Genomic DNA, 17,697 nt, shown 5'->3' with positions numbered 1-17,697 from the left:
ATCTAACATCTAATTACATTACAGTACTAATAAACATTACCCCAAGCTACCATCAGAATCTCCCCAACCATTTCTCCTCCTTTCTGTATTCCCTTGTACATACGATACATACATAATTCTCTTTCATATAATCAAGTACATCGAATTCCAATTCCAATCCCAATCAATCCCATCTCGAATCAAGTACACCCATACTATACCAAGTACCACCGGCAGCACGGTTGTATTCCCAACCCCCAAAATTTACCAGTACAGCCATCGACATTATTCCAAGGCACATGTAACTTAGTACCTAGTAGCTCCGTAGCTACCTCCTAATGAATAGTACTCCATACAAAAACTTCACAATCCAATCCAATTCAATTCAATCCAATTCAATTCAATTCAATCCAATTCAATTCAATTCCATTCCATCCCATCCCCTCCTCCCTAAAAAAAAAGCCAAAACCCTCCTAATAAACCATAAATTCCCATCATAATTGATCACCGTTCAACCCATCAATCAAGACATGGATAACGGACCGTTGACCGTTTAAAGAATGGTACCTACCTAGCGTTTGATATCTACCTGGTAACCATAGCGGCTGATAAGTGAGTAATAATATATTAGTAAGTGTTTACTCCCTACATCACTTGTCGGAATATCAAGTCAGAAAAGTCAGAGTATCAAGTCTTGGGTTTCTGGGTCAACGCCCGTTTGTTTAATATTTATTATATTTGTTTGAGAAGGAGGAGTTGCGATCAATGAATGAATGAAATGGCTGGGAATCGTCGGTTCTTGGGAGGATGATTTGATGTAATATTCATTCAGTGGTATACGTGATGTGATACTTCCAAGATTTTGGGTAACTTATACTTCTTTTGTAAGTTGACGATTGCTATACCGCAATGTTTTGAAACTTGATAATAGGTAGGTAGGTAGGTAGGTATGTAGGTATGTATGTAAGTAAGTATATGAAAGGAGGTCGAAATGCATCTCGTAGCTGGGATCACCAAATGGGATGGGTGCACAATCATTAGGTATGTATGGTTAAGGGGTTCGTTCATTCATTTTTATCAATTGCGACACAGAACAAAGTATCTCTTCTCAACACAAACCCTCCCCATAAATCCATGACCACAACCATAACCACAACCCCAATAAAGAACCCCATGAAGCTATTCCCACTTTCCTCCTCCTTTCCATCCATCCATCCATCACAAATCTCTACCCCGCATTCCCGCATTTTTATCGAAAAATACGAGGTGTTCGCATCGTATCGTATCGTATCTCATCTCATCTCATCTCTTGTACCTACCTACCTACCGATTACCATGTATCATATCGTCCAATTTCCTCGGAGAATACTTAGATTGCATTACATCATTTCATATAGGAATTGGAAAGTTTTTTTCTGATTTAGTTGATCTCTCGTTTGTTCGTTTGCTCGTTTGTTCGTTCTTGAATTGTATTGTTCTTGGGGGATGAAGTGAGGGATGGTATGTTATGTTATGTTATGTTTTGAAGCTACTGTGGGGAGGAGAGAGGATAGAGAGATTAGGACGGGGGATTTGGCATGCTAAGCTAGGTAGGTACTCAATGATGATATCTTGGAGTGTTTGATGAAATGGGAAAGGGTGTGATTGATTGATTGATTGATTGATTGATTAGGTAGGTTTATGGCTGGCTGGATGGATGAATGGTGGTGGTGATTGAAACTACTGTAGGTGTTCATTTGTAAATGTAAGACTAGAGCGAGAAAATTGTATCAGTGGTGGTATTACGAAATAAAAAGGTTTGAATCATCAAAAGGTGTGTGCGTTCTTAGTTTTCTAGTTTTGTATAAAGTTCTTTGGGATATATCTTCTCTGTTTCAAGTGTGCTCTCTGGGATTTTGCACAAGTATATATCTTCAGATTGTCAAAGGAAGTGCAGTGCATTGAATCTCTTGTTTCTGAATTATAGCCAGTGGCTATAAGTAGAGACATCAACCCGAAATCTCTCAACCCCCAAGCAAGTATCATAATTTAAGGGGAATGTAGCATTTAGGCACTCTTGTGATTTCTAGCTTGCTCTTATATTGTTGGATAGCAAGTAGTTTTCGAGAATCTAGAGGTCATCGTATTATTCAAGAGTGGCCTCTAGCTATCATCATCGTCGTTAAATCCTATCAGCATCCTCTTTTGTGTCGTCGTTATTGGTGTAACATTTTCATCACGATGTTCGTTCACTACCATAAAGACTCTCTGTCTTCTCTTTGAGTAGATATATCTTCTTCCTCTTCTTCTTCTTCTACTTCTTTATCGAACCCCCTAAAATTCAAACAAAAAGACTCGAGACCCAATACTCCGGTCCAATTAATAACTCTCACTATTCTCACAAGTGTGACAGTCAGTACACACCTGAAACGAGTTCAAGTTCGTTCAACTCTATCTATATTTCTTTCGATACTCTCGCTATGGGTTTTTATACAGTACCTGATCCCAAATATCGAGCATTGAAGTTCGGGAATCGGGTCATAGGGGAAATTCTGTACGTGCTTAGATCTTCAATATTCCTGTATAAAAAAGATTACATACATTTCAGTTAGAATGTAGAAAGTCATACAGTCTACTACATGAACCAAGGACTACCAGCTATGTGCCTCTCTTGGAAAATAGCACATTGATCTTATCTTCTCTCTACAGCATCTTTTGCCTTCCATTTTAGACATTAAAACCAGACAGGAGATGTCGTTAATGCAATACAAAACAAAAACGGCAATACAAAGAATGATCTCGAGAACAACAGTAAAAACAAATTGTGACAGCGATTCTTCCCTCTCAAATCCACACCCCACAAACCCACCACTCATCTAAAGGTATAAAAACCATACAATCAGACCGATACACCAATAGATTTGATACATACATACAACCGCCAAAACTCCTGCAATTCTGTATCAAGCTCCCCATGCAACGTTTCTCTTACATCAAAGAACAACGTACGTGTTATATACTATTGTGAAGTCCCGAGTGTTCTGGTGAATCCATTCAGTGAATGAAAGAGATAAGGATTGTTTTGAGGGAAAAATTGTATATTGTATTGTTGGCACGGGGGTGAGAGTTGGATGTGGAGATAGGAATTTATTTATTTAGTGTCTATAAGAATTGAATTGAATCGGATGTGCGATCTGATTTCTTGACGTGCGGGATGTGAAGAAAAGAGAATGTAATCAGGCTTGTTTTTTTTTTCGGTTCTAAGATACCGTCGTTTTTTGCGAACTTCGGGGGTGATGAGAAGATATGAGTTGGGTCGATTTCATTTTTTTTTTAGTTTTCTTTGTCCTCATTTTCTTCTTGTTATGAGTAGAATTTCGTTGTCAAGTAGTTTAAATATCGCGTTTCATGGCGAGAACTTGGAGGTTGATTGATCATATGTGTGTGTGGGGGGAGGAGATTTGAGTCGAAAAATACACACAGCGGTGTTGTATTGAAATTCTTCAACACCTGTAGACACGGGGGTTTGAAGGTATTGATCACTGAATGCTCATATCATGGCCACTATTTCTGATGGTTTGTCCTTATAGATTTGGGGGTTTCTGGAAGACGAGAAGTTATATATCGCTTCACTGATTATGGATAGGTATGGAGTGGAAAGGAAGGGGCATGCACTATCTGAATCATCGATATTCGTTTCGGTTCATTTCTCTATCATACATTCTTGTTTATTATGAGCATGAAACTACTCTCTGCGTTCTAGATAATCTCCTCCCCAAATACCACAAGAAACGATGAATGCTATCCGAGCCTCTGACATCTTCATTTGCAACCTTCTCGTGTAACCTTATCCTAGGGGAGAATCACAATGGTCATCAGGTATGCGAAGCTCAAGATACTGAGCGAGGAAATATACTTTTTGCTGGCTGTTGAATATATGTGATTTGATGATATATATGCACTATCTATCAATACATTCATAACAAAATATATCAGCAGCAACAACAACAGTAGCAAACAACAAGCGCATCAAAAGTCTCTATTCCAACTCCCATCCTCATCACAGATCTACAAATCTACTTCCTGAACCTCTCATTCAATCTCGTCCTCCGAAATCTCGTGTAGTGTATCAAATACGTCATTCTGTCTTCACAAATATTCAAAACTTATCAGCGGTCAAAATGTTTGTACACTGTCACATGCCAAAGAACAATGAATCAGCAAGTTTCTCTACTTGTTATTGAGTATCGAGATGCGTCGAAGTTGGATGTGCTTAGATGAGGAGTAGGAGTCCCATGTATGCGTGAGTATGTTGAAACATAATCGATTTTTGACTATAAAAGTACATCAGGTTGTTGACGTTTTTCTAGGCATCGGATTAGAGTTCACCTAAACTTTGCGAGACAAGGTGCTCGGGCGCTGGTGATTATTTATCTAAATTATAGACTTGCGAATTGTAATGGAAACCCCCCGTCTACATTACAACTCGGCGATATCCATATGGTACACGTACTATAGTCTCAATCTCGAGAGTGAATTAACCCCAACCCGACAGCAAAAATCACGATTATCCAAAACAACGACAACTTGGACGATAGTGATGGCTAACTAGCTTTCCTCTTGTTAAAGATAGAATATTCGAAGCGCAGATTGTGAGGGGATGTTCGGTTTGTACTGGAATGCATAATGATGGTATGGAGTGTTGAGTTTTCTGTGCCAGTTTCTCAGCTCTCAATGGGTGCAATTATGAGGTGCTTATTGTTCTGATACTATATGAGGATGGTGAAGTGGTTCTTATATAGTGGTAGGATGTTTTTTTTTATCTGATCAAGCACATTCACTCATATAAAGAATTTAAGACGGCAGTTGTGTACTATAATTTGATAAGAACCGGTGTGAAAGTGACGGTGTGTTTAGAAATAGATTATGTGGTTTGATTATGAAGGAAATATACTAACTATTTGAGTCTTTTGAACAGTCATATTTTGAATTTTGAGGAGTGAGTGGAAATTAGGAAGTACGCGATGATGGGAAAGTACGAAATGGCTCTTGAGCTGTAACTTTTCTCAAATCAAAAGGTGAGGGACAGATGATAACGACTGCCAATGGCAAAACTTCCAATATTTGACAACAAGTATGTAATAAACTAACAGGAAGCAGACAGTCACCCTAGATATCAAAAGAAGAGAGAAAAGTAAGACTGAAAATAAGTGACTTTCAAGTCAAGAAGACCTCAAAGGAGACTCCTCGAGATAGGTCAATTATCTTAATTTAGTATCATGTTGATTGAGAAAAACTATACCGGATGAACATTTTATAGGGGACATTACTTATTTTGAGAATAGTCCCAGGGAGTGAATGACTTTGATGATTACTTTGAGTTATGAAGCCCTCGATTGTTATAATGTAAGAATATCCAGGTAATTCTCTTTGCAAATGTGCAAGAGCACTCTCGTTTTTCATTTACATCACAAGACCCGTGAAAGAGAAGCTCTCTATCATCGATGAATGGCAAATAAACACACGCGGAGAAGATTGACGCAAGAAAAACTGAGATAGGATTAAATATCATGCAGCAGTAAAAATCCCGAGCCTGGAATATGACGGAGTGGTTAATGGCTGGATAGATTCGAAGGGCGAAGTGAGAAGCAGGATTCTATAGGTACAGAATCACGACAGCACAAGAAAGATAGGTAACAGTGACACTGTGTAAATAGCACTCCCCCTTGACCATATGACAGAGATCGAATATAGCAGCGAGAATCACATGAAAAATACAAAACGATCTCCATGAGTTCCCCAGAATTTATACTAGAAATAACTTGTCGGCAATCGCAAATACCAGATCATTTGCAACATACAAATGGCACCCTGTAGGGCCGCGTCAGGTAGGTTCAATATTGTTTGAAGTGAAGCGGAAAGAAGGTTTAGACAGGTGGTTTTTATACCTTCTCGGATTATGGAAGGTGTTCCTGCTGAGATACAACGTGAGATCAAGTAAGCATATAGGGATCCGAGAGATCAAGAAACATAGCGAGTGATCTCGATTCCGCTTAAAAAGGAAACGAATTGTCGTTAATGTAACAACTCTTGGATACACTCACTTTTAGGTATAGTTAAAAAAAACTAGAACACAGAATCCGTAGGTTTGGCATGGCTGATCGGTTGCGATATTTCTAGCTTCTGAGGTACATGTGGCCGAGAAAACTACTGCGCCGGTTGGATAATAGCAGATGAAGAGGTTCGTGGAGGAATGCATTACTAGTTGGAATATCTAAATCGATAGTATTGAATAATCACTGAAATAGTCTTAAATGTATAGCGATAGCACAAAGATTCGACAGCAAAAACAGCGGCGAAAATGACAAAGAGGGGGAAAGTAGAGGGAAAATAGACCACATTGTGAATGAGGGAATGTGGTTTCTGGCTGCCTTTACTTTTGAACCCACTCTTTCCTGTAGATCGGTCTTACGCACTCTTTGCTTGTAGAACTTGCCGATTTCGTGAACGACTTCATGTAAGTAGATGCCAATATATATAGTAAACTGTTGATGCCAGTTTCACTCACTTTCGCTTAGTAACATCTCCACAGTTGAGTGGAAGTACTTAGGTAGTCACGGATTTGGATCGATGCTAGCTGCAGCTTAATTCATTCGAGTTTGATATGTGTTCCACTTCATGACTTTGAAAATGGTGATGGAAGAAGACAACATGAATTCTTCATGTATGAAGAAAATGGAAAGCAATCTATCGAAGTTTAATGTTCTGGAGCCTCTATTCAGTAGCTTCATTTAAGACGGGTTAGCCTACATCAGGGTTGTACCATTTATAGAGCGGAGCGATCCGCGGCAAACCGAGTCTACCGAGCCAAATTCTTCCCCATCTCAACCTGCCATCTAGGCCCAAATCGTTTCATAATCCAAACAACTGAGAACGCGCTAATCCATTCAACAATGGCTAGTATCGTAAATAGCCAACCGTCTCCAATGGCTTGCAGCAAAGGCTGCGCAATCACTGACCCAACACAGCTGAAAATTGTCCGCTTAAATGTACCCACTGATACACCACTCGAACTTCGGTTTGGGAGAAAATCCGTGAGCCTGTTCTTGAATTAGTTACAAATTTCACAAGATTTTATTAACTTTATGAAGGGGAGATGCTGACATAGTAGTTGCAGTGGAAAATATAATCATAGTTCCGAACCCAAAGAAGAAGTTCACAATTAAGGGGACAATCCAGTGAACCCCCTTCTCCGCGGTCCATCCAAACTATAGAAGACCAGCAGGATAAATAGCAGCAGCAAATAAAACATTCTCTCTCATACGATCTTCCGGTCGGAGAGTAAGTTTTCCAGATTCATCAAATCGCCCTGCAGCACGAGCTTCTCGATGCATGATAGCATCCGACCATTTTCCTCCCACAAAGCCTGCAACAATACAGCCCAGTGAGCCTGGGATATATTTCAGCCCTACGATTACCTCAGAGAAATTATATGGCTCCTCTCCAAATGTCTTCTGTATGGCAATGTTCAATATGTATAAAGATCCAAAGGTTATGCTACCGATATAGACTGTGACCGAGACGGCTGGAAATCGAAGATAGCCTAATATCTTCAGTGGATCAATTATGGACTTTTTTGAAATGACTACCACCCTTTTATTCTATCCTGAATAGATAGTGAAGTCGGTAAGGGAGCAAAACTAGGTCGATGAGGTGTAATGTTCCCATCAGCGAGTTCCTCGAGAACTGGGGCTCGTCTTGCGAGTGTCTCAGGAAGGCAAAATAACAAAAGAATCAATGATACTCCTCCATAGATAGTTTGAAACCATTGGGTACTTCGCCAGCCCCATTTCTCCGCTACTGCTCCACCAATAATTGGTGCTAGAAGCGGCCCCAACATAGGACCCAGGAAGAATATTCCCATCGCACGACCGCGCTCCTTTGGCTCCCAAATATCCGCAATGGTTCCTGCACCGATAGCTAAGACGGATGCCGCTGAACCCCCTCCTAAGACTCTCATTACGATCAGCATTGCCGTTGAGGTAGATATTGCGGTAATAGCACTCCATAATGTGAAAAACGCGAAAGATACCAGGTATATTATCCGACGGCCAAATATTTCCGAGAAGGCAGACCACCAGAGTGGAAATATCGACATTGCTAGAAGATACATAGCCACAGCGAGATTGGTGAGTGTTTTAGAAGCATGAAAGTCTTCCGATAGCTCAGTGAGTGCAGCTGCGCAGAGGGTCAGAACTTATGGCAGCATAAAATGTCGGCAATCGAGTGATAGGGAAGAAATAAGGACCCACGAAAGAATATAGCACTTCCCAGAGGTACCGCAGCACCTGCTACCGCAACAATGAATGTTATAAACCATTTAGTGCCATTTTTATAGGCTTTTGGATGTTCGACTTCTGGTATAATGGTCAATAGCTCAAGTAGTCCTCGCCGTTTCAATAGTGGTACTATCATCACCTGATGGGGATGCTCCGCCGCCGGGCTCAATGCTTCAATCGGAGAAGTTTCTGGACGCACAGGAGCTGGACTGGTAGACTGGTTGAACTCCTTGTTTGACTCTATATCTCGGGTAGCTGTGGTTTTGAATCGTGAATCTCCTGAGGGAGTGCTCTGTTGGCCTCTGACCTTTTATCATCTACTACCATCTTGCTGTACACAACACAGACCAAGCACATGCAGTTAAAGTCAAGCTTCTGTCCAAAATCGTAGGATTGAGACAATTTTGGTAGATATCTGAATGGGAATACAATTTTTTTGTTGAGGAAACAAGATGCTTGTGATGAAGAATAAACAAAGAGGAGTGAATGGAGCGAGCTCAAAGGGCCATTGAAGTAAAACTCATTCCATGCATCCATACATCAATGAGCCCTCAGCTTTGAATATCTCGGTGGGGACGGGATAATTCCATGCCGCGAAGCAAATATACCGATAAGTTTAAAGCTTACGAAACTCGGAGGCCCTTCCGTTGACAAATATTATAATTTCGGAAGCTCCGATGATGTCGTCGGGCTCAATCTCGGAAGCTATTCCGAAGTCATCTAATCTTGTTTCGGAAGATCATCCGTCGCCTTCGAGTTTCCCCGTCTCGGTCTTTCAGTTTAGTTCAGGAAAACCGGGAGTAATGTGCTCTTTTGATATAAGAAGCACTCTTCGGTAGTCTGTAGAATTTTTTTTGACTCACTATAAATACACCATCCCCGAATATTCATCACATAAAGTTCTCAAACTTTCTGCAATATCTAATTCATCGGTTTAAAATATGGAGAACGTTCTTGTTATCGGAGCCACTGGTAACATCGGTGTCGCAGCAGTACTCGGAGCCTTGTAATCTAAGCCTCATGTGCTTGCAATAGTGAGGAACCAGGCCTCTGCGGAAAAATTATTCAAACATGTGGGAACAAAGAACGGCATCACAACAGTCGAGGCCGACATTATGTCGGAAGGAGGAGTACAAACTGTCGTGGACCAAGTCCGGGCTGGGAAACTGCCAAGTTTCCAGCACGTTTACTCTGCTGGTGAGATTACAATACGCTTGGTTTGTCCTTTGCTAATTCTTGATGAAGCTGGAGGTGCATACGGTGCAACGCCTTTGACTGAGTTAAGCCTCAAAGAATTGCGTCAGATTATGAGTGTCAACTTCGAATCAAACTTTTGTAGGATCTCTATAATTTTAGCAGCAGCATTGGTATATCCACTAACTTTCATAGTCGCTTACCGTGCGACCATCCCATATTTGCTAGAACAAAAGAAAGCAACTAGCTTCACACTCTGTACCGGAGCACAGGGTGACATTGGCGCTCGAGCAGCACCCGCTATCTCACAAGGTCCTCTCTTCTCGATGGCTAACGTAGCCTGCCGTGACAATACTGATTTGAGCATTCGCTTCAACGAAGTATATCTTAATTGTCGGGTTGAAGTTGATTCATCGGCCGCTCAAACGGGAGCAATGAAATCATCAGATTTTGCTCATGTTTATACGGAACTACTTTCCAGACCGGAAATCAAGAGTTCTCGCATAATTGTATCCATGTATGATGATCTGAAGGATTTGAAGCACAAGATGAAGATTATTTGATGCGACTTCCAAGCATCGCTTGATCTACCTAGTAGAATCGATAGATCTCAAAAAACTTTTCCTAGTGTAGCTAATTATGAAAGCATGAATTGGTTGGATGCGAGTTCTCCGAGAAGTGTTGCATGTGAAAGATTTCTGTCTGAGAACAACGGGGAAAGAATGCAGCAAATCTTGTCGTTTAGGCGTGGATTTGGGCTATCTTTTGGCCGTCTTGCTTCCGGTTGCTTTAATAAGCTTCGGATCGCTTCCGTGATTTGGTGCCGTGTTTTTAATGCTGAGTCAGATACAATGTGAGAATTAAAATACTGTACACATCATAAACTTGAGATACAGCATCAAAGACACTTCACTGGATATCACACTTGACTTTTCAATTCTAAAGCTCAATCAAGAACCTTTGTCACGTGATAATAGAGCGCCCCTGCTTCAATCCATTCTGTTGCTCATCACCTCCATTGTTCAACGAGGTGAATCGCTTGACCGATCTGAACCTCTAATACTATTATATCAGAATTTGCAGTGAAGCTATGGATACCCGAGTACCAAAAAGGCAGAAGATGACAACGGCTTGTGCTTCCTGCCGAGGCCGGAAGGTAGCAGCAGTTCCAATGTAGATTGTAATGACATTTACTAAATTCAGTCGACAGATCAAATGTGATGGTCATCAACCAGGTATTACCCGCCGACTAAGTAACAAATTTCCAACGTCACTTATACGTGCTAATCATTCCATTCTCATAGTGTGCGGACCATGTGAGAAAAGGTCCAAGTCAGTTTCTTGCACTTGGGCCACGGACTTTTCACGTGCTTCATCAGCATCTACAGATTATATCAGACGTCTCGAAGATCAAATCAAATTACTGGAAGCACGCAACAGACAAAGTTCTCAGATCTCACCCAGCAGCAACCTAAGTTCAAATAGTGCTTCCGAAGAATTATCAGTAGAGACAATAAGTAGTCATGGAGCTACTACTTCAGTTTCACCTGCATCTGCGACGTGGCTTTCTACAATTTCGTGGGAGGGATACCCGTCAGTATATACGCCGGAGATGAGCACCAATCAATGGCAGCCTAATTCGGCTTCCACATTCAGCCCAGGACTAGTTCCTTCATTTCAAGAACTCTCAAAAAGCATTGATGCCGTGTGCACCTCTGGCAATTATCTCAGCCATAACAACGTGGTTGGACATAATCACAGGACCAATGTTATCGACAAACCCTTTGTCCGAAAATTCATGCAGGAAGTGGAGAAGTTAGTCATAGAGAAAATCGGTGATGCATCAACACATGCATCAAATATTCATGGCTTTGATCTTAACATTTCCTCATCTCGAATACCAACTCATGAATCACAGCAAATGAATCTGGACTACACTTTACCAACTAGGGAGCAAGCCGATAGCCTAATCACATTGTATTTTGAGAACTTCCATGTTTTATATCCATTCTTGGATAAATTGGAGTTCCGACAAGAGTATGAGAAAATTTGGAGCTGTGACAACTATAAACTTGATCAAGGATCGTTGGTTTGTCTAATAAACTCGGTATTCGCTATCAGCAGCCGTCAAACGAGGACAACAGTTTCAACCATGAGGATATGGCTGCCATCTTTTGCAGAAGAGCACAAGGATTTCTCAACATCCAAGAGTATTCAGTCCGTTCAGTTCAGTCATATCTTCTCTTGGTCTTATATTTTCAAACCATGGGCGAATCTCGCACGTGCTGGTTATATGTTGGAAATGCAATACGCACCGCTCAGATGCTTCAACTTCACTTACCCGAAACAAGCGAACGAATAGTCAAAAGCCAGGCTAGAAACTAGCTTCGTAAAGCTTGGCATGCTTGTGTTATTATGGATAGAGACATCTTAATGTTGTATGGCCGACCATCTATGATTGATCCACAAGCTGCTGCTGCTATCCCAGTCCCCTTGATTGTGGAGGAAGATGACTATCAGCCAAGACACAATGAAGAGGACACCATTGGAAGGCCTCAAGCTTCTATCGCTGATTTTTATAAGTCTTATATAGAACTTTACAATATTTTGTATGCCATACTCCTCGATTCATAATATAGTGAGTCTAACAGAAATGTGAAGAAATGGCATTACACTTCCGAGAATGTCTCGTCTCCTGGAACGAACATTTCCATTCCTCAATCTACAGGAAAAGCTTTCAACTTGGGAACAAAACATTCCTGATCACCTCAGAATTGAGCAGCATCTCACATACAACGATCTAAACGCTGTATCGACCCGTCGAGCAGTAGTTCTTCACCAAAGGTACGAACTCAGATACACGCACAAGCGAATCATAAGGTGAAGCTAACAATATTCCAAGATATCTCCACGTCCAATCATTATTGTTGACGCCTATTCTTCAACAACTCATTGGCGCCGAGTTTCAAAAGAAAGCAGAACGTATCCGTCTTGGAAGTTTACTCTCTCGTCGAATCACCCTACAATGTGCAATTGTATGTGTCAAGATTGCGCAAGAAGCTATTGATACCGTACACATTCGCGAAAATTCGGATTTGAATGAGATCTCCCCATGGTGGTGCAATGTAATATTCTTGTATAAGTCTGCAACGGCATTGATCGCAGGAAGTCTTTGCCCTTCTATCGTGGCTGAGATATCAGAAACTGCAATTCATGAAAGTTTCCACAAGGCCACTTTAATTCTCAGACAATACACTACTTTCAACCCGTCAATCCTCCGTCTAGTCACTATACTGGATATCCTATTCCAGATCGTGCCTCAAAAATTCTCCCGTTTGAAGAACGCCTCTGAACGGATTGAAGCCGAGGCCGGGCCACCTACTTCTGACGAAAATTCTAGCGCGGCAACGTTTCAATACTGGTGTCCCATAAAACCAATCCGTCATGCCGCATCTGCTCACCAAGATGCTGTGCATCCTAGCCCCGAAAATAGTGGTTCATCTCAGATTCTCACGGATTTGGATCGGCTTTTTGACACGGACGACTTTAAATGGCTCACTAAGATGCCTTTTGATACTTAAGGAAGTCCTAGTATTCGAGTTGATGGAACAATTATTCTAGAATAGAAAAATCACACTAAGATAATGTATGCTTAGATACGTAGCCATAAGAGGCTCGAAACGGTAGAATGAGCAATCGATCTAAGATAGATGTGCCTTCTCACCAATAGTTGTGAATGGTTGTTTTCGTATGCCTTAAAGGGAAACAAGCAGCATAGCCGTGAAGTATTGATACCTATCCTCCATCCCAAAATGAAAGTGGGTGGGCGTATCTCGATTCTTTTTATGGCGTCTAGCCAAGCATGCATATCAGTATAGGGTTATCCACATGTGTTCCTTCTTAGATTTTTCATGTATGTATCGACAGTTATTGATCCATATGATCATGTATCTCTCATATCGTCTGGTTTTCTCATACTCTAGATTACTTCTGGCAACAATGCATAACACACAACATGATAGATTTCAATAAACTTCCGCAAAAACTCTCAGTATAATATAGAGGTTTGATGTATTTAGGTAGATCTTATCATTCACTCGAACAATTGAGAACTTTCTGTTGAATATCTGCGTTGTCCAAAACTTGACTGCACAATAATGCTGCTAAGAATCTCAACCTATAACATGAGACGAAAACACGCGATATTTTATTCCTTCCAAGCAGACGAAAATATGCTAATATTCTTAACATAGCGTGATGTGTTTCCAAAAGTAAAATGTACAATGATATATTTCCCCTTCCCCACAAAAATCTACAACTTACTCCCCACCAGACTCCCTCCATCCAACGGGATCGTCGCCCCATTAACATAACTGCCCGCCTTACTAGCCAAGAACAAACAAGCACCTGCGACATCCTCCTTACTTCCGATTCTCCCCAGCGGAATCCCACTCACAATTTCGTCTTTAAAATTCTTAAGCGTAGCTGCCATCATTTTACTTTCAAATGGTCCACATGCAAGAACATTACTGGTGATATTTCTCTTCCCTAAATGATTCGCGAGAACTCTGCTTAATTGATGTAATCCTGCTTTACTTGCCGAGTATGAAAAGGTTTCGAGAGAAGGGACACGAATTCCATCTACGGAGCCGATGTTGATGATACGTGCTGGGTCCTCGGGAGTAGAAGCTGCTTCCATAAGAGGAGTAAGCGCTTGAGTAAGAGTAAAGACTCTTGTGAGATTAAGAGTCAAAACTCTCGTCCACGCCGCGTCGGGGAATTCCGCATAAGGAGCTCCCCAATTGCTTCCAGAATTATTGACCAAGATATGTAATTTCGATTCTTTCTTTTGTAATTCATCGACCATGCGCTTGCAATCCTCGAGTTTGTAAAAGTCGGCTGGGATGGCGTGTGCGGAACCTTTGCCTGTAGGAAAGAAGTATTAGCTTGCGTGTTTCGCACAAATAGAGAGATGTTGAGGCACCTACCTAGCGCATTCAATTCTTTGCAGGTTTCTTCGCAGGCTTTGGCATCGCGGGATGAGATGTAGACTTTGGCTCCATTTGTGACGAAGCCTTCGGATATCATTCGTCCGATTCCCTTTGCGCCGCCGGTAACAAGAACGACTTTGTCCTATTTGATTTGTAAGTTTATGGATTACAGAAGGTGAGAACTTGATTGATTACCTTGACGTTGAAAAGATTTGCGGCATCCATGATTATTAAATGATTTTGAAGTATTATCTTGCGAAAAATGAGGAAAGGAATGATTCGAAGTTGGTGATCAAGGAGGTCGAGAGGAACCACATCTTTTATCGTGCCGAGGTTGTGATGGAAATGGAAATGATGGGAACCTTAAGCTTTGGTGTGGCGTAAGAGTGTTGTTTTTATGCTAGTCCACGGGTAGGGTAAATTATATGCTTGTATGGTAGGTAATTATGATAATATGGGAAATAAAGAGTGATTGTGATTTAGAGCGTATCTGGGGTTAAGGTTGCCTGAGCCTCGGCCTTACTAATAGGACCTGGCTCGTCTGGGTACTTATTAGCGCCACAGTTGCCACAAATGACCCCACCACACGCTATACGAGGTATCTATGTTCTCGTCATTGTTTTTTTTCTAGACGTTACCTAACATCTGAGTGACCGGAAAACTTATTCACTAGAACTAATTCACTACACGTCGCAGTTTTAATCAAAAAGACTTGTATACAAGATTATAACGTTAGCATCAAATAAGGAAGAAGATTGAAGAAAAGAGAATAAACATGGCACCAGAACTCAGTTTGTCCGGTAAGCCGAACTTTCCTGAAAAAATCGAAATGGTACTAAACAGACAGAAACACGCGCTCTCCTGAAAGCCCAATTCGAAGGTCAAGATCCGGCTCAGCACGGCGAGAAATGGGATCAGCTCTGGAAAGATAATGTGATTCCATGGGACAACGAATCACCCAATCCAGCACTGATTGATATCCTAAATGAGCGGGAAGATCTAGCTTCGAAGAAAGCTGATGGCACAAGAAAGAAAGCCTTGGTAGCGGGATGTGGGAAGGGATATGACGTTTTGCTGTTAAGTGCCATGGGCTATGATGCTTATGGGCTGGATATTTCCGAGACAGGTTTGCAGGGTGCTAAGGACACCGAGAAGGAGAAAGATGGGAAAGGTCTGTATGAACCGAAAGACGGAATCGAGAAAGGAAGTGTTACGTGGATAGCCGGAGACTTCTTCAAGGATGATTTCTTGACAGTCGTCAATGGAGAGAAAAGCTTTGATTTGATCTATGACTACACGGTATGTAATTCTTTGGGTTTATTATTGTCAAGAATACTAAATCTTGAGAAAGTTTGGTTGTGCATTACCTCCTAGTCTAAGGCCTGCATGGTCTAAACGATATCATGAGCTTCTATCTCCAGAAGGAAGACTTATCTGTCTCGAATTCCCCACTACTAAATCTCCATCAATTGGAGGACCACCATGGGCTATGCCTCCAAGAATTTATGAAGGTCATTTGTCTCGTCCAGGTGAAGTTTTGCCATATACTGAGGAGGGCTGTGAGTTAGAAGTTGAGAAACTTGGCCTACCACACAAGAATGGCCTTCGACGTATCGCACACTTTCACCCTAAAAGAACCAACAGGGGTGGATATGATGCAGATGGCAAGATAAACGATTGGGTCAGTGTTTGGTCGCACTAGATAGAGTCCCGCCTATGATTAGAATAAGAACTCAAGTGTCCCTTAGTTATGGTGTTTTTATGGTGCTCTTCGAAGGGAGTTATAGTGTTCGCCCAATCCAAATCCGTGTCGATAGTATGCCAGATGAATCGTCTCGGGTTTGTCTGTTCCAGGCTCAATCTTCTGGGCAGCTCCGTTTTGTAAAACACAAATCTCAACGTTGTATGTCTTTGCGAGAGCAAGAAGTTCCAAATGACCACCCCATTCCGCAGTATCTCTAATTTTGTGAATATAATTCTCGAGAGGTTCGTCTAAAAATGGAACAAAATCATCTGGGTGTCCTTCGATATATGTTGCGGCTGCTTTGCGGACCACTTTGTAGCGCTGATCGTCCTTCAATCCTTCTGCTTCGGCTCCAAGAGGTATTCCAGCTTGTGATAATTGATCGGCTATGGCAGAGAAAAGGCAATGTCCATCGGGTCTGATTTGTTTCTCCTGTAAATTTCTCGAGGCGAATTCCTCCTGCATTCGTTTCCTCTCTACTTCTTTTTCATCAGGCATATTCGCGGCTTCTTTCTTAGCTTCCTCTATAGCAGCTTCTTGTTCTGCTGCTCTTCGTGCAAGCCTTTCCTTCTGTCGATTGCGCTTTTTAGGCTGTCCTGATTCAGATTGTGTTGTTTCCGCAATTGTGGATTTCTCTAAAGAGTCGGTAATATTGTTGACACCATTTACATCAGTCGCATTCACAGAAGCTTCTGAAGCTTCCTCGTCAAGCTCTGGAACATCATCGATATCTGGAACATTATCACCATCCAAAGATGCTATCTCTTGAGCTTGCCGTTCCTTCAATTGTCGTTCCAGTTCCTCACATTCGTTGTTTACACCTTTGCGAGTCTTCTTCGATGCGCCTTTCTTCTTTTGTGTTATACGTCCTTGCAGGTCTTTTTGCTCCTTACGATGTCGACTTTGCATATCCTCGAAGCTCTCCATCTTAATTCCGTGTTTTAAATTTTGTGGCAGGTGTTGTGTTGTGGTGAAATGAGGGGTAGATCTTATAATTATCGAGACCGGCTGGTTGGTTGAGCTTATGAGCGAGACACACCCACCACCACTTTTTAACCCGGATACCAAAAAATTACGATTTGACACGGCCGGGAATAAAGTCCGAAAAGTGCTCTTATTCCCAGTCGATACAATTTTTAATAATTTTGTCCCCAAATTGAGAGGTGTAGTTGAGAAAGGTGAACAATTTTTCAGACGTGCAACAAAACGAAGTTTGGTCAGTCTCCCACGTGATTGAGGGATTTGATTATTGGACCAGATAGAAGAGCGATGACGTAAGGGTACCATCATTTCGGTCCAGTTGATCAGAAATCACGACCAAATGAAAACAGTCCTACACAATGATTCTTTTATTTATCTTCATACTGTATTTTTTTCAAGCTACTTGCAAGGCGGTTTGTCACTTTGTTAAGTTCGATATTTTGAAAGCAATCGAGAGACTGATGTGGAAGGGGACATTTGTTCCATTACA

The 17,697-nt window shown here is 41.5% G+C and overlaps 7 protein-coding genes across 7 annotated transcripts; 4 read left to right on the top strand and 3 right to left on the bottom strand.

Annotated features, from left to right (window-relative positions):
• Positions 1–7,226: 7,226 nt before the first annotated feature.
• Positions 7,227–8,433, bottom strand: EAE97_006905 (uncharacterized protein; the record flags this gene model as incomplete). The annotated part of the gene is made up of 3 exons (XM_038877418.1): positions 7,227–7,561; positions 7,660–8,196; positions 8,271–8,433. 3 exons carry the CDS (start codon positions 8,431–8,433, stop codon positions 7,227–7,229), a joined length of 1,035 nt encoding a protein of 344 aa, XP_038731608.1.
• Positions 8,434–9,412: 979 nt separating this feature from the next.
• On the top strand, positions 9,413–10,054 carry EAE97_006904 (uncharacterized protein; the record flags this gene model as incomplete). The annotated part of the gene is made up of 2 exons (XM_038877417.1): positions 9,413–9,632; positions 9,687–10,054. The coding sequence occupies 2 exons, from the start codon at positions 9,413–9,415 to the stop codon at positions 10,052–10,054; spliced, it is 588 nt and encodes a 195-aa protein (XP_038731607.1).
• A 527-nt stretch (positions 10,055–10,581) lies between these two features.
• EAE97_006903 (uncharacterized protein) lies at positions 10,582–11,853 on the top strand (the record flags this gene model as incomplete). The annotated part of the gene is made up of 3 exons (XM_038877416.1): positions 10,582–10,647; positions 10,702–10,726; positions 10,796–11,853. 3 exons carry the CDS (start codon positions 10,582–10,584, stop codon positions 11,851–11,853), a joined length of 1,149 nt encoding a protein of 382 aa, XP_038731606.1.
• Positions 11,854–11,906: 53 nt separating this feature from the next.
• Positions 11,907–13,072, top strand: EAE97_006902 (uncharacterized protein; the record flags this gene model as incomplete). Its single annotated transcript, XM_038877415.1, has 3 exons — positions 11,907–12,100; positions 12,153–12,335; positions 12,394–13,072. 3 exons carry the CDS (start codon positions 11,907–11,909, stop codon positions 13,070–13,072), a joined length of 1,056 nt encoding a protein of 351 aa, XP_038731605.1.
• Positions 13,073–13,803: 731 nt separating this feature from the next.
• Positions 13,804–14,707, bottom strand: EAE97_006901 (uncharacterized protein; the record flags this gene model as incomplete). Its single annotated transcript, XM_038877414.1, has 3 exons — positions 13,804–14,417; positions 14,480–14,624; positions 14,678–14,707. The coding sequence occupies 3 exons, from the start codon at positions 14,705–14,707 to the stop codon at positions 13,804–13,806; spliced, it is 789 nt and encodes a 262-aa protein (XP_038731604.1).
• A 550-nt stretch (positions 14,708–15,257) lies between these two features.
• Positions 15,258–16,184, top strand: EAE97_006900 (uncharacterized protein; the record flags this gene model as incomplete). Its single annotated transcript, XM_038877413.1, has 3 exons — positions 15,258–15,282; positions 15,330–15,781; positions 15,834–16,184. 3 exons carry the CDS (start codon positions 15,258–15,260, stop codon positions 16,182–16,184), a joined length of 828 nt encoding a protein of 275 aa, XP_038731603.1.
• A 57-nt stretch (positions 16,185–16,241) lies between these two features.
• Positions 16,242–17,153, bottom strand: EAE97_006899 (uncharacterized protein; the record flags this gene model as incomplete). Its single annotated transcript, XM_038877412.1, has 1 exon — positions 16,242–17,153. The coding sequence occupies one exon, from the start codon at positions 17,151–17,153 to the stop codon at positions 16,242–16,244; it is 912 nt and encodes a 303-aa protein (XP_038731602.1).
• Between the last annotated feature and the right edge of the window lie 544 nt (positions 17,154–17,697).

Source organism: Botrytis byssoidea (assembly GCF_014898295.1).
Source record: "Botrytis byssoidea strain MUCL 94 chromosome Unknown BBYS_013, whole genome shotgun sequence".
NCBI classification, from domain to species: domain Eukaryota; kingdom Fungi; phylum Ascomycota; class Leotiomycetes; order Helotiales; family Sclerotiniaceae; genus Botrytis; species Botrytis byssoidea.
The sequence above is the reverse complement of the archived record's forward strand: the minus strand, read 5'-3'. Positions and strand labels throughout refer to the sequence as shown.